Source organism: Egretta garzetta, unplaced genomic scaffold (assembly GCF_000687185.1).
Source record: "Egretta garzetta isolate BGI_Z169 unplaced genomic scaffold, ASM68718v1 scaffold61, whole genome shotgun sequence".
Classification (NCBI taxonomy): Eukaryota; Metazoa; Chordata; class Aves; order Pelecaniformes; family Ardeidae; genus Egretta; species Egretta garzetta.
Genome location: NW_009258620.1, coordinates 373761 through 389055, shown reverse-complemented (window position 1 = coordinate 389055; position 15295 = coordinate 373761). Strand labels below are relative to the sequence as shown.

At 39.1% G+C, this 15295-nt stretch overlaps 1 protein-coding gene across 1 annotated transcript in view; it reads right to left on the bottom strand.

Annotated features, from left to right (window-relative positions):
• The window catches only part of PANK4 (pantothenate kinase 4 (inactive)), a 23181-nt gene extending 7886 nt beyond the window's left edge, over nucleotides 1-15295 (bottom strand). Inside the window, exons 1-12 of the mRNA XM_035903590.1 lie at nucleotides 15241-15295; nucleotides 13924-14015; nucleotides 12559-12767; nucleotides 10223-10406; nucleotides 9627-9719; nucleotides 7898-8051; nucleotides 6771-6952; nucleotides 5153-5234; nucleotides 3900-4000; nucleotides 1822-1977; nucleotides 705-817; nucleotides 37-124 (exon numbers count right to left, since the gene is read on the bottom strand). Coding sequence (XP_035759483.1) covers nucleotides 37-124; nucleotides 705-817; nucleotides 1822-1977; nucleotides 3900-4000; nucleotides 5153-5234; nucleotides 6771-6952; nucleotides 7898-8051; nucleotides 9627-9719; nucleotides 10223-10406; nucleotides 12559-12767; nucleotides 13924-14015; nucleotides 15241-15295 — 1509 coding nt within the window. The remainder of the gene's footprint in view (nucleotides 1-36; nucleotides 125-704; nucleotides 818-1821; nucleotides 1978-3899; nucleotides 4001-5152; nucleotides 5235-6770; nucleotides 6953-7897; nucleotides 8052-9626; nucleotides 9720-10222; nucleotides 10407-12558; nucleotides 12768-13923; nucleotides 14016-15240) is intronic.

Sequence of the window (15295 nt, the reverse complement as noted above, 5' to 3'; positions counted from 1 at the left end):
ACATGTTGTCCACCCTGTAAAGCAAGAACAACTTACCTTTGAATAGGGATCCGGAAAATTGAACTCGTTTAAACAGTGCTCCCTTGTATCCAAAAGACTTCTAACTGTTAAGGTACCATATGCACTTTGAAAAGGGAGAAGGGGGGGGAAAAAAAGAGACAGAATCACAGAATCGTTTAGGTTGGAAAAGACCTTTAAGATCATCAAGTCCAACCACTAACTTAGCGCTGCCAAGTCCGCTAGAAGATCAACTACTTCAAACAGAAAAAAGTTCTTTTCTCCTCTGTTTCGTCCATAAGTCATAGCACGTCACACAAGCACTTATGTTAAAAATCTTTACCTGCCACATGCTAAATGCTGTCTCTAAGTGGTAGATCTGCTATACAGTTTATTTAAATACAGGGAGGGAAAATGTACAGAGCAAAGCTACATACCTGAATTAGCATGCTACCATTTTTAATAGCCATGTAACGATTTTTAATAATAAATTTTCTGCCGAGAAACATTTTTCCATTAAATTCCAATATACGAGATCCAAAAGTTCTGTGCAGAGGGCCTGACGTTTGGCACATCAGCCGACTCAGCTTTCAGTTTGCTCTGCTTCACAACCCTAATTAGCTTGTATTTAGCTTTTAGTCAGCTTTTAATTTGCTCTGCTCAACAGAAGCAGCAAGTGATGAAAAAGGGAAAATAAAGACACTTACAAAGGCTGCTGCCTGAGTGTCTGGAGTTTATTCCAGTATTTCTGTCGGAACTTTTCCGCTCTCTCCAGTGCATCAACAGAGTCTGGCTGACTGGCTGCAGCACGTTTTGCCACCTGGTAGAGAAATGAGGCAAGACTGAAGTTATCAAATGAATTCTCCTTCCATGTAACTGATCTGAAGTTCAGTCTGAAAAATAACCCCTCCATCTGCTGTACTGTTCAGTGCCTGCATACTATCTAGTCCCTCCCACACAGTATCTTCCAGCTTTCCTTCACTCCAGCCACCAAAGAATAATTTTAAATACCTCTTTTTTTTTTTTCCCCCAAAAGACTTAATGTTTATTTTCAAGACTGTACTTTCAGAAATTAAACACAAGTTCTAACAACTTATAGGAGGGGGAAAAAAAAAATAACAAACACACACACACAAAAGGAGAAACAGGAAGAAATTCAACAGTCCACATAAAACTCCTCATGCTCTTTTTTTTTCTTTACTACAGTAAGGTCAAGTCAATGTGTTGCTCCTGTGTTTTTCCCAGCCCTTTTCCTCCTGACACACGGTCAATGAAGTTTCTGATTTGGATTTGCTTACTAAGTATATGTAGCTCTTAAGTACTACCATGCACTGACTGAATCCATTTCACAGTGCAGAAAAAAGTAACTCATGTCTAATTAAATCATGCTCTTTGAATGCAAAAGTGGCTGTAAGTAGGACTGCTCCCAAGAGTGAGAGCAAGGCAGTATTTTTGGCCTTTGCCTTTTTGGCCTTCGATTGTGTAACCATCCTGCTTGCCAGCTCTGTATAAAGCGGTGGTAAGTGCCATTTAAGACACAAGATACTTTGAAAACACCTTAAAAAAAAAAAAAAACCAAAACCCAACAACAAACCCACACACCACAGGAGAAGAATACCTCTGCCTTTGAAGGTATCAAGCACTTCCCTAGGAGACTGGGACAAAGCCAAATGCCTCCGTTAACGGGGGAAAGATGAACTGTATTTACACACAATAGGTTTGACACAGCAGAGATATTTTGCAGGGTAAACACATTGGTCCGCAGAAGATTTACTTGCTAAATATTTGCATCATTCATACATATGACTGGTTTGTGACATTTACCCCATCCAGCGCCTCCTCAAAGCAGGTGAGCCAGTATTTTCTGGCCATGGCATCATCTGTGAGGTCAACAGTGTCTGGAATATAGGTTGATGGGTCTTTCAGCAGTGGCAGGTTAACAAGGGGTCTCTCCAACCTATCCATTTCAAGCATGTCAAACTGGGTGAAAAACGAAAGAGATTTATTAGAACTTAGTCAGAAACTGATTCATAACAAATTGAACTAGTGCAAGGGCTACAGAAGTCCATCCACAGTTAAGACTGACAAATTTGCAGACAACTATATTAGAGTACATGCCATCATAAATAATCCACTCTCCTGCATGGATCATTTATCCATGCCCACCCTATAGATAGAAATTATTGAGTTTCATGTTGAGAACTTACTATAGGCCCTCTATCTTACTATTTTCCTTCCCTTCCTCCCCAGTACTGTCAAATCTGCTGGGCTATCAGGTTCAGAGACAGTAGCACAAAGAGCTGAGCACAGGCTTATTTTTACACATAAGGAATATTGCTATGCTGCTTTACAATTTCCTTTTACAATCCTGTTCAAGTCTCCAAAACTTTTCCTTACACCTTGGGAAAACATTGCTTGGGACCAAATTTCTAAGGGAAGAGATTAAACTCATGTGAAATATGTATAGTTACATAGCTCTGTACATAAAGTGTGCCTTATTTCGTGTGTCTAAAAAAAACACCTGTGCACATTTATCATTATTTTATACAACTATCTTAATAGCATTGCATTTGCAAACACTGCATGGCCCCGAAACGTTCAGGCTCAGTAAAGATTAAAGCCCACAATGTAACAAGATTTTGTGTCCGTAAACCAAAGTGGTTGCTATAGAAAGATTGTTTTCAGCATTAATTCACTGCTGAGAAGTGGACATTTCTGAACTATGATTGTTGCCAAGAGATTTCACTTTGTGTGAACAAAGTGAGTGCCAAGCAATAGAAAAATTCAAAATGGAGAGATTGTGGACAGTACATTATCAGCTGGCTTGAGACTCCTGTACCACTGCCAGCATGAAAACAAAATCATCTTCTCACAGACTGAAGGGTTGACAAACAACAGGAGATCAGTAGATCCGCATAAATAGGTTTAAATCTGCCATATATTTTATGATTAAGAAGGATCATGTTGTTATTTTTTTGGTCATACTTATAATAAACAATTTCATTACAGTAATTTCAGTTATGGCAAAGCTTAAAATTAGATATATATTTTTATATATAGGCACATCCCACAAAATCCATCATCTGCAGCTCACAGGGGACTTATATTAAGGCTTGGTCTGGGAAACCATTCAGTAAGAGTTTTGCACCTCATCTTCAGGCCTAAAAAAGCCCAGCGACCGACAGAAAACAGCTAACCAAAGCCAACACCTGCTCCCCCCGCCCCTGCAGCCTCCAGCAAGTACAGGAAATTCCTGAAAACTAGGAGATAAATCAATGATGGAGGAAATTTAAAAAAACTTGACATGAAAAACACTGACACGTGAACCAGTAAAAGACAGTAAAACACGAGCTCCAATATTCTAGCTTCTTTTCAAAAGCAATTCAGTAGATGCAGTATTAGAATATTTTAAGAACCTTAATGTATTTTCTGATTGCTTACTGTATGCCAGTTTCACTGTGAAATCGGAATTACTGTATTGTCAGTGTATTTAAGAGATGACTGGGCTCATGCTCTTCTGTCCAGTTATATATTTCTCTTCTCATAGGAAGTAAATAAACGCTGCTTAAAGACAGTGAAACATCAGATTCAAAATTCTGAAGCACAATATTTCAACTGTAGCAAAATCCAGCTACTTCAGAGAAAGGGTAAGAAATGAATGTTCCCCCCTCTGCTTTGGTGAAGGAGAATAAGACAAAGTAGCAGTCACAATCTGGTTTTATGAGACATTACATCAAACCATCACACAAGACAGAAGACATCACACATGGCACAAGACACTATCAGTCACTTCTTTCGGTAAGCAGGAGTCCCAGGGCAAGAAGCAACTAGCTTGAGAATAATTATCTATTTTCAAATCACCGTTACTAAGAGAATTAGTTCTAGGAAAGACAACCACATACTGTACCACTCCTTGTTCTCTGCATAGGGTAAACATCAGGTGATGTGCTCATTAGACCAGAACTCCCAGCATAATTCTCTCCCCAGCTATACTGATTTGGATCTAGAAAAGAGAAAGACAGAGACACACATAATCTGAAAATAAAACTGAAAATACTCTCGTGAGTGAGTCTAGAGTCAGCATCCCTTCAGAGAAGCTGCTTCACTACAAAAAACATCTTCCCCTGTCTTTATAAGTAAACATAATTTTTCCCTCTAACCCTCAAAAGAAATGTTTCAGCCACTCAGTGAATTACCTAGCTTTGAAGAGCTTCAACCTGAATGAGACATATGACAACTGAAGTTCTAAAATCACCCTTTTTTTTTAACCCCCTTTCCTTTGTCATTAAGGGCTATAACCAGCATGCCTTCAAAGCACTATCACTAGTATAGTATTTCCTATTTCTAAATCTAGATCCATTATTAACAAAATATAATTACAAAACTCTCAAAGCACAGGGTAAATTTCATATAAACACTAAAGCTACTTCTAGAATTTTTTTTTATTTGAGAAAATTTTAATCAAGTTCAGATGTACAGTATTTGCTGCAGAAGCAACTTCTTTAATTCCTCAGTAGCTGGTTCTTTGCCCATATCTATAAAATGGGCATGAAAAGAATTCCACATCCATTATTCTGAGGTATATTTGGTATTTACTAAAACCAAGTACCCTTAGCAATCTCGCAATGTGTTCCGCTACAACCCATATACTGACTGGCTTGCTAGTACATCAACAAGAATAAAAGAAATAAACAGGGCAGAATTCAACCAAAGCACCCTATACCAAAAGAACGCTGGGCAGAAGTGTCTCATCCTTCATAAATATCTGTGAGGTTTTTCGCTCTCAAACGAACACAGTTTTGAGATGCTGGTCTTCTGCAGTACGTTAACTGAATTCAGAAGCTGGCCTCTTAAAGAGGGGGAAAGTTCTCAAAAACCACGCTTCCCCAGTTTGATTTAGAGTTATGACAGCTCTTTGCAGAAATGCAGAAGAGAGCCAAATCCTGCTGGCTTCTCAAAGGCGAGCAGGAAAACCAGTGAGAAATTAAGATGTCCCTGCCAGAATACATAAAACCAAAGCCCAGCATCTGCGTTTATTAGTGCCAAATGTATTTATTTAGGCAACAACTTACATGCAGCCTCTTAAGAGAAACTTGGACATTACACTGACATTTCAGAACACAGCATATACAGAACATAGCAGTGCTGTACTTACTGTCTTGTTCAGCTCCTTTTAAAAATGCCCCAATGGCTCCCAGGTAGCCTTCATGTCTCAGGAACAATGCCTGAACCTCTCCCTGCCACAATATGAAACATTGCAATTGGATGGTCCCTGATGGCTAATATGTACTTCTTTGTCACTAGTTTTACACTTAAACTTAATAGAAACAACCTGAAGATGGTAATATTAATTTGTGCTACATTCTAACACATTTAGTAACTGTAATGGTGCCCCTGAAACACAGCTTCAGGAGGAACTGCTTACATACATCATTCCACAATTCTTAAACAGCCGGGGAAAAAAAATACATGCAGAAGTGGTGCGTATTCTAAGCCTGCACAACCCCAGAAGCAGAGGGAAGCCAGTGCCTTCACTAGAAAAGACCACTGCATCATTCCATGAATATTCAACTCCTCTTGCTTGAACAGGCTGGAAATATAAGGTCACCTGATTCCAGGTCATCAGCGTAAGCGTGTGCCACCGTGCGTCCAACGCATTCAAGGCATTGCTCAGTATCTTTATTCCGTTACACTGCTATTTAACGTTCAACAGCATACAGACACCCTGCGTATTATCCATAGGCAAGCATTTCCCCCATTGAATTAGTTAGTTTAATTGTTAATATAATACACAAAAGCTAGGGAGAATAAGAGCACCCTCCATGCTAGCAGCGGGGTCCCTCAGCTTTCCTAGGCGAGGCTGGGTGAGACACAGCCTTCTCCAAAGGACAATCAGCTACGTCTGCAGCAGCGACTACAAGAACACTTAACACTGAGGTAAGCTATAGTAAAAGATCAGCTACAATTCGGTGAGGTTTGGATTTGAATCACTGATAAAGCTATTCTCACAAGAATCTAAAGCTGTAGTTTTGCAATAGTTTTCTTGAAACTGAACACAGTTTTCCAGAAAGGGACTGCAATGGCGAAATAAAGGGGGGAAAAAGCAGCATTCAGGAGTCTCTTGCCTGAAGCACTGACATCAGAAAAAAAATTGTGTCATCTATTCTATAAAATTGCAAAAGTGCAGGAACTAATCTACCTGTAACAACCATTAATTGAGCTTTTGGATTTGACAGTATTTCTAGTGAAAAAACTTCAGTATTTTCCACAGCTTCAAAACCTACAAAGAACTACAGCTTGGTTGTTTTGGGTTTGGGTTTTTGTTTTTGTTTTTTTTAAACAACAAAAATCAACTCACACCCCCCCACTGATGCTAACTATCTCAGCAGAACAATCCCACATTGCATAGCCTAGGGGGTGAAAAGAAATAGATGCAAGTCAGCAAGAGGAATTGAATAACAATGGCAGCTATCTAAGAAAATAGTGAAAACTCATTACTTGGCAGCTACAAGACAGACTGTCAATCAAAAAATAATAATAAAGAGAGAGAGGGAGGGAAGGAGAGAGAAAGAGGGGCCAGACAGAACTCCCAGGGAATTCACATTGATTTTACCCCTCCCACAATAGATCTTTATAGCCCTGCCTTACCTACCTCAACAGCAGCCCTCTAAGCTTACTTCATGTGCAAATTCATTTATTAAAAGTCTCCCAACAACCTAGAAAGATAACTAAACGCGTGACTTTGCTATAAGGAAAATCTCTGTTTTCATTACCTTGGAGAAGAAGTTGATACTGTAGGTTATTGTGCGCATAGTAACAGGGTGACCCCGAATAAAGAATCCGCCAAAATATATTTTATCTAAGTTATGGAGTTTGGCATAGAGGCAGGCGAGTTGACCAATGTCATTGCTGATCATATGTAGTAAACTTTTTGCCATATCTTCTTTGGAAAATTCTTAAAGGAAAGAAATAGCAAACCAAATTAAACACAGCTGAAGAATGCTCAGATGGACTGCACTTCCCTAAGAGATAGCCTACAGCTGGAGGAAAAAAAAAAAAAAAAAAAGGAGTTTGACCAGTCTCTTCATGTGCATAGAAGAGAGGTGTTCCCCCCACCCCGCCAAAAATCTTTTATAAAAAAAGTACTTCAAACAACAAGGAGTATGTATTTGACTGAAGTTATCATGAAAAAAATCACTAAGCCTCTGTGAAATATTGCTTGAAAGAAACCTGCTTGAAAGGCCAACAGCGAATGGAGAGAACTCCATTTCTTCTCTCTAAGAACTACGGATGATGGTTCATCCACCCATCTTGACCTGAGGCACACTGCAAGCATTTTATTACAATACTGTAAATAAAATTGCAAATTATAGTAAATCACTGCCATAGGTCCTTTTCAGGACCAAGAAAGCCACATTTATTTCCCACAGGAATGAATTAACACTGAGCTAACTTCACACCTATTTTTGTCATTTGCCTAGACTTATGCAATCCCAAACTGAAAATTTGAATGCCTGCTTGTAAGATAGTACTATATAATATTTTTAATAAATAAAATATTGCGCAGGAAAAACACATGTAGGCAAGATCATGAAAAGGACTGGCCCAGCTCTGCTTATTAGATCATTATAAACATCAGATTCCCAAGGACCAGAAAAGATGGTTGCACTTCTCATTAGTTTCAAACAACAGCTCCAAATGTTCCGTGTCCCCTCTTAGCCCAGCATGCATAACATAGGGAAATAGATAAGGTATGTTTATGCTGATGAAGCTGGCAACTGTTTTTCCATCCATTTAAGTGTTCACAGGAAGCTGGCACAAGCAGCAAATCCATGCTGACAGGCAATATAAAGTCTTAACTGTACAGCAAATCTTGGATAGATCTTTTATATACCAATACCTTTATCTGCTGTAGTAGATTTCCCGAAGCTGCTTGCTATCAGATTTCCACTTAGCCCCAGGGTCTGGTAGGCTCCTCCATACACATCTTTCACCAGCATGTCTACGTTTGTGTGCTGTCCCTTTGAAGCGAGTTGCAGCAATTCATCGAATTTCTGAGGGTGAGAAGCAGAGTTACTCCAGCTTTCCTGGACAGCTAGATGACCTTGCCCGTAAACCCAGAGCTCTGCAGCATCTTTACTGACCAAACCTGGGGGTTTTGGCTTGTCTTAGAATCAACCCTGCCAGCAAAAGATACATTATTTCTAATTACAAGGACTTATTCAGAGTCCATATCTTATCAGACAGACTGATCTTAAGTGGAGCTCCCTTCATGATGAAAAGCACAAGCATCCTCTTCAGTTATCTGCAAATAATTTGTTGCATTTCCCCTGAAAACTAGAGCTGGATCAGCACATTTAAAATAGTCAGAAGCCTCCTGCATCTCTTATCTTGGAATGAGCTCAGAAACACAGTAACTAAGAGCAAACAGAATTCTGTCTTCTTGGGGCATAAGAAAAAAAACGTTTAAAAACCAAAAGACCAAGTCTGCCTTTACTGTTGCAGAAACGCATTAGTGTCCCTGAAATTAAACTTGCATGCAATCTGCGTTATACGAATACTTAATTTATGAGTCTGTTAACCCTAATTTCTTCTTTTACAAAATCAGCAAGAATTAAGAACCGATACTGTCATGTTCTAAGATTTCTTTTTTTAAAAGCATCAAACAAAACACTGCAAGTATGGGTCTTCCCTTTGACATTTTCTTATTTGGTGCATATGTAACTCTAGCTTTTTCTACACTACTGACATTTAGGGACACCTATTTAAGCCACATGGATCTTTGAGACAGGAAAAAACAGCATGATTTAAGAGCTGAGTTAGGCAGAGCAGTACTAAATCAGGCCTTATTCTGGCAGATTACCAACCTGGGATTTAAGTGACAAACCCCTGGAACCGTAATGTGTAACAAAGGGAGACAGAATTCCTCCTCTCTACTCCCAGACATTTTCCAGTAATCGTGTGCTCTCTGCTTTGCTTCTGCAGATAATATTGCAGGAACTAGGCAGGCATTTCATGTTGACAAAGAGTACAGAAAATTAACAGGCCACTTTGAGAAGGCTATTCTCTGCTTTACAGACACTATTTGTCCTTGTTGACAAACTCCTTGAGTCCCAAGCAGGATCACTATTTTGCCACCGATGAGCATCGTATCATTTTTGTCCCTATATTCTACCAGTATCTTTTTACATTTAAAGCTTCCTTTTATGCATCAGAAGCATCAAAAATATGAACATAAATCAAGGACTCGGCCTTGTTATCTAACAGTCTAAGACCACAAGCACCTAATGGAGAGTATTAAAATTGTCCTGAGTGTTGCAGAACTGCCTGTTCTGGCTCTGCACAAGGGCAGCAATTCTTTGAATAAAAGGTAACACACACACGCCCCCCAAGAGACACACATTTTTTTTCATCTTCTGGTACACTAATGTTGGACTTCTGACACACACGCCCCCCAAGAGACACACATTTTTTTCATCTGGTACACTAATGTTGGACTTCTTGTTTCCCATATAAAAGTTACGTAAAATAATTTTCTCCCTATCCAAAGAGTTTGGTGTTCCAACATTTCAAGCTTCCTCTTAGCATCTCATTTAATCCCACGCCCCTTAAGGCTGACACTCCGATACCTTTGTTTTTGTGAGCAGTGCTCCAAGACCCCAGAAGGTTCCACCTCCAATTGAGCTCCCTCCGATCCATTCGAATTTGTCTTCTGTTTCTACCTGTCAACAAACCAAGGCAGATTTGTCTAGAAAGTCCTATTATAACTATAAACACGGTTATATATGAGATCATGCAAGTTTTTTTGAACAGTGATATTAGTGTAGGCAGAACTATTCAATTGTATAAATGTCAGGCAAGAAGTTCTCCAGAGGTACACGTTCCACATACTTATGTCACAAGCAGTATCTGAAATATTTGTATTTAATTCTTGGCCAATAATCCTAAATATAGACATCAAATTTGGTCCCCTCAACAGGGTGACAGCCTGCGTCCTCATCAGTTAACATAACTTCTCTAAACACTGAATTAAGTGGGATTAAAAGGAAACTATGGTAGTGAATGGAAAAGCATTCATAACTCTGTAAGAAATGGAAATTAAAAAGTTCAGAAATAAAATAATGATTTTTTTTTATTACCCAAGAAGAAACAATTACAAATCTAAAACAATGTTTCAGATCACCATTATCAAATTCTACAGAAAAACATTTTAGCAACCACTCACCTTCACTATAGAAACCCCAGAGCCAATATTCACCAGTAAATAAGGAAAAATATTTGGGTGGTTTGTCTGAAATCGGAATTCTGTATCTGAATCTTTCTGGTATGCAAACACTTCATGGGGTATGTTCCTTAGCACGAAGTTGCATCCTTTAATTAGGCAGGTCATTACATCTTCTTTATCTACTCTGAGATGAAGAGGGAGAAAAAACACCCTTACATAAATGTCATAGTCCTATTGATAAGCAAGTATGCTTTTAGAACAGTAGTTCTTAAAGCCTTTACAACCAGGAGATAGTAACCCACACCACACGGCACAAGTCCAGATCTCCTAAAACATGAAACCTACATCTGCATATGTTCTGATGTTCACCTTCCATGCCAGCACACACAGTCCTAAGTTAGGCTGTAGTTACACAGTAACTTTCATCTTACATTAATCATGCTGTCATCAGGAATAATCCTGTTCCCGGTTTGCTTGTTTACACTGCCTCTTTAGCGCCCTAGCGCTAGCACAAGTACATGTGCACCCCTGCAATAAGGTGGGTTTGGAAACTTATTTGGAAATGAACATAACAAACAAATTCCCTTACACAGAACAGTTTTCTGTTGCTCTTCCCCTTCCTTCCCAATCAAGGAAAAAAGCCTCCGCTCAACATTTCAGCACTTGTTTATGACAGATTAAAGTGACTGCGAGGAGCCTACTTCTGGGGTTACTAAACACAGGAAAAAACACTTCTCACAAGAATAATAGGATTCACAACAGTATATATCCTGAGTATGGAGTCTAGGAACATGACATATGATTTAGAAGAGTGATGGAGTTAAGTCAGCTAACAGTCAGTGACTTCTGTCCACTTCTATATCTTATGTATTATTACTGATTTGTGGCAAATTTCTTAAATGAAATACACTAAATTTCTTACATGAAATATCATAAGCCTTGTTGAAAACACAGAAACAAAGCACAAATATACATCTCAATTAATGCAAAATGCTTTATGTTTGTCAGGATGGAGAAGGTGCTGCTTGCTGGGCCTGTGGACCAATCAAGTATGTCATTAGCAAATAAAAGCCAAAGAAACAAAAACCAGGTGCACCACATGAGAAAAGGGGGTAACTGCCTCCTGGTCTTGATTAATTGATACTTAGTAACAGCCAATAAGGTACTGATGTGGGCTGGTTTGAAAAAAAATTAACAGAATCCTACCTATCAGAAGAAGAAAGTTATTTGAAAAAGTAGTATAAAACAAGATGAACGCAGCACCTTGGAGATTGTAGTGTGTACTAGGTAGAATTGCAGCATGGGAGGTACCTTGAAGTTCTCAGCAACATCAGGTAATGTTTTACATTAGTATAAATTAATGCTATTTTTATCTACGCTTACAGCAGTTTTTTAGCATATGGTGTTTGATAAAGATGTTTGAGTGGTAAATTTATAAGGCTGTAAATTCATGAGACTGTCCTTTAGTCTCCTGCAAGCCTATCCTTCTGCATGCAGTTTAGGTAGGAGCTATGTGGTAAGCTACTGTATCGTATTAATTACTTCTGAGCAAGCACAGAAAAGTGTTAGAAGCTTTTGGAACCCTAACTTGAGAACCTAGGCAACTATAGATTAGATACATCCAGGAAAAAAAAAAAAGTCTGCCAACAATATTTTGGCTTCTAACAACAAAGTCATCTTGTGGGTTTCATCCTTAGACTTTTAGTAGAAAGACTGACACATTTAAATGCACCTCATCACAGTAACTGATCAAAGATTTTCAATTAAAATTCTTGTTAGTAATGAATTTGCCCACTACTATACTTCAAATATTACTTCATGTTATATACTACTGTATGTTTTGTGCATGTGGATCTCTACTCCAGTGGCATTCAACAGTACATCCAAAGTGTGCTACTGACAGCTCAGATACCATCACTGAAATACTGATAGTTGTGGGGCGAAAAGTAAAAGCCATTACCATAATCATGATAAGAGACCAATTTAACTTAAAAATGGAGTAGGTGCAAGTTAGATCCTTTATAGAGAAAAGCTGTGATAATACCCTGCTTTCCTCTTCTTACTGTCTTTCTCCTGAACCCTGTGTTCCCTTCTGTTGGCTCTATTCCCGCACCTCTAGCGTGTCAGTAATGATACAGTTATCTTTGTGCAGCTTATGGTCACTAACAAGTCAATACAGCCTGGTCTGACCAAGAGGCATCCATACATTCTACTGCTTCACTGCTGCAGTGTAGATGGCTTTTGAGGACAGATGGGCAAAGTGGAAAGTTAGCCTAGTAAAATCGCTTCAAACAAGAAATACACTCCTACAGCTAAGTTCAAGCAGTTCCACTTACTTCAACCCCAATTTCTTCTCAATAAGATCTTTGAATTTATAGGCACCACCACCTGTAGCTTTGATGACTTTTGTCTCTGTATTGACAAGATGGTCTTTGATGAAATCTAGGCAGGTTTCGATATAAGTGTTTTCAAACTTAATGAAGTGAAGTCGAGCTGTAATCTCCTCCTGAACCGATATTTCATACAAAGGTTCATTTTCTATGTCCTTTAAAAGAGAAAAGAATTTCTTATAGATCATTCAAAATCCTTCCTCGAGAAACAAGGTTATATGCTAAACTACTGAACATCAAAACCTGTGCTTCCTTTGCCTTGAAACGGTGTTAATGCTATTAAAATTTCAAAGAATATAGTTTCAACAGATCTTAATACTCCTTGAGAATATAATCAATTCTCCCATGCATTAGACACGCATGAAGTATTTCTATATGAGAAAAGCTATGCTTACATGGAAGTATGGTTTTCTCAAAAGTAACGTACTTATCTGTCTAGAAAATAACTATTTCAAACACTGAACTGGCAATTCAAGCACTTCCAAGAAGGCAAGGAACGTAACTGAGTTTGCCTGTGCATGGGCTGTCCAAGCCTGAAGCCCTGCAGTCAGTCTTTCAGTAAAGAGAACATGTTCCAGTACCTAAAGGGGGCCTATAGGAAAGATGGGGAACGTCTTTTTAGTAGGGCCAGCTGTGTTAGGACAAGGGGAAATGGTTTTAAACTAGAACAGGGTAGGTTCAGGCTAGAGGTAAGGAAGAAATTTTTTACAATGAGGGTAGTAAAACACTGGAACAGGTTGCCCAGAGAGGGGGTGGAGGCCCCATCCCTGGGAACATTCAAGGCCAGGTTGGACGGGGCTCTGAGCAACCTGATCTAGTTAGCAGTGTCCCTGCTCACTGCAGGGGGGTTGGACTAGATGACCACTAGTGGTCCCTTCCAACCCAAAACATTCTATGATTCTATGATGTATCATCACATGAATTTAGATCTAGAGCTATATTAAGCTTGCAAAGCAAAAGTAATTGCCAAACCCATGCTAATGGCTAATTTCCCCTGGAATCTAGCAAAGGGTTATTAACAGGAGCCACGCACTCCTCTGAGCTGCAGTACAAATGCTTAGGAATGGCTGTAAGCGTTAGTATATACTAGAATGTGTTTAAAATACACATTTCAGTTGTGACAACTTACTTCAGAGTAACAGATGCTACAGAAGGTCATACTTAAACTAGAAGAAAGTTCTAAGTAAAGTTTTATACAGAACAAGTTACTAGGGGTTTCGGATGAAATTTCTGTTCCACTATGAGAAGCCAGTCCAGTACTTCACTCTTAGGAGTCAATTGCATGCAGCTGATTAATGATGCAATTCTTACCTTTCCAGAATGATCAAAGGATCTCACTCTTGCCACTTTGTGCTGCACAGTTGAATAATAAGCCAACTTGGTTAATGAACCACCTGTTAATAAAAAGATGACAAGTTACGACTAATGCCTCACCTTAGAGCAAACAATGTAACTTATGTTTATGTATGCTTCAGCTAAGAGTTCTTGGTTTTTAAGATCTCCTCAGCTAAAGCCAGATATAATTAAGCTAAATGCATAATGCAGTGAGCCAAAGAACCCTTGCCTGGAAACTGGTTTGGCATGGTTAACTCCAAATGCACTATTCATGGGGAAAAGCTCCATGAGTTGAGCTTATGCCCAACTGATGTGGGGATGATTGAAGATGAGCAGAAATAAGTGGAAGTTCTTAATTGGCTAGGCTTGAATGTATATCGCTGTTATTTATCTTCTATAGAAACCCTCAAATTTGTTGCTTATAAGAGGATTTTATAAGTAGGTTTGCCACAATTGGGCAATGCATGCCATACACACAAATAAAAAGTGTTTCTTCAGGAACGCTTACGTAAATATTCTTAACCTGCTTCCAAGGTCAAACTACAAATTCATAGCTGGTTAGAGGATGACTCTCTGTGCTAAGTAACTATTTTGCAAGATTATTCTTGGCTTTGGGGTAAAGAACACCTAGAATGATGTTCCTCAAGCATACTACTTAGTGATATTAGCAACATGCAAGTCCAAGCAGACCAGCCCCATCACCCTCTTCTCTTCAGGCCTTGTCTCTGCTTACATCAAGACAATAAAGCTTCCAACTCTCATCCTGAAACAGAACTTAACCACTTGCCCTATCTGTGCTGCCTTTGCCTCTTACCTGGAAAAGTAAAATTATTAAGTCAGACTGAGTAACTTCACTAACTGATTTTCCTTAAGACAAAAGAATAGCTACTGGTGCTTCCAATACCTCTGGTATCTTAATCAAGTAAATCCTTGAGCCTGGAAGTATGAGACTGTCAAAGAAGAAAAGCTTATTTTAACAAAAATAAGCTTTTAATTTTTCCCCCCTTCAGAAGGAAAATGCCTCTTCAATTACTCCTGAGTATCAGGATCTGATTAAGCTATCAGTTTGTTTCATAAACCTCTAAGCTGATTTGGCTGTTGGAGGAAAACCCCTTAATTTTAACTGGAGAAAACATACCCTGCACTGCAGACCGTAACAACCCTTATCTGTACAGAAAGTCAGTTCTAACTGCATCCACGCTCTTGGAACAGGAGCACGAGGCAGGCAGGCACTGCGTGTATCTCAGTGCTACAGGCCTAACATGAGGTTGAATTTAAGTCTGCTTGCATTACTTGCCTCTTGCCGAAGATCTGGCATGTTACCCCCTCCAGCAAGTTTACCATGCAT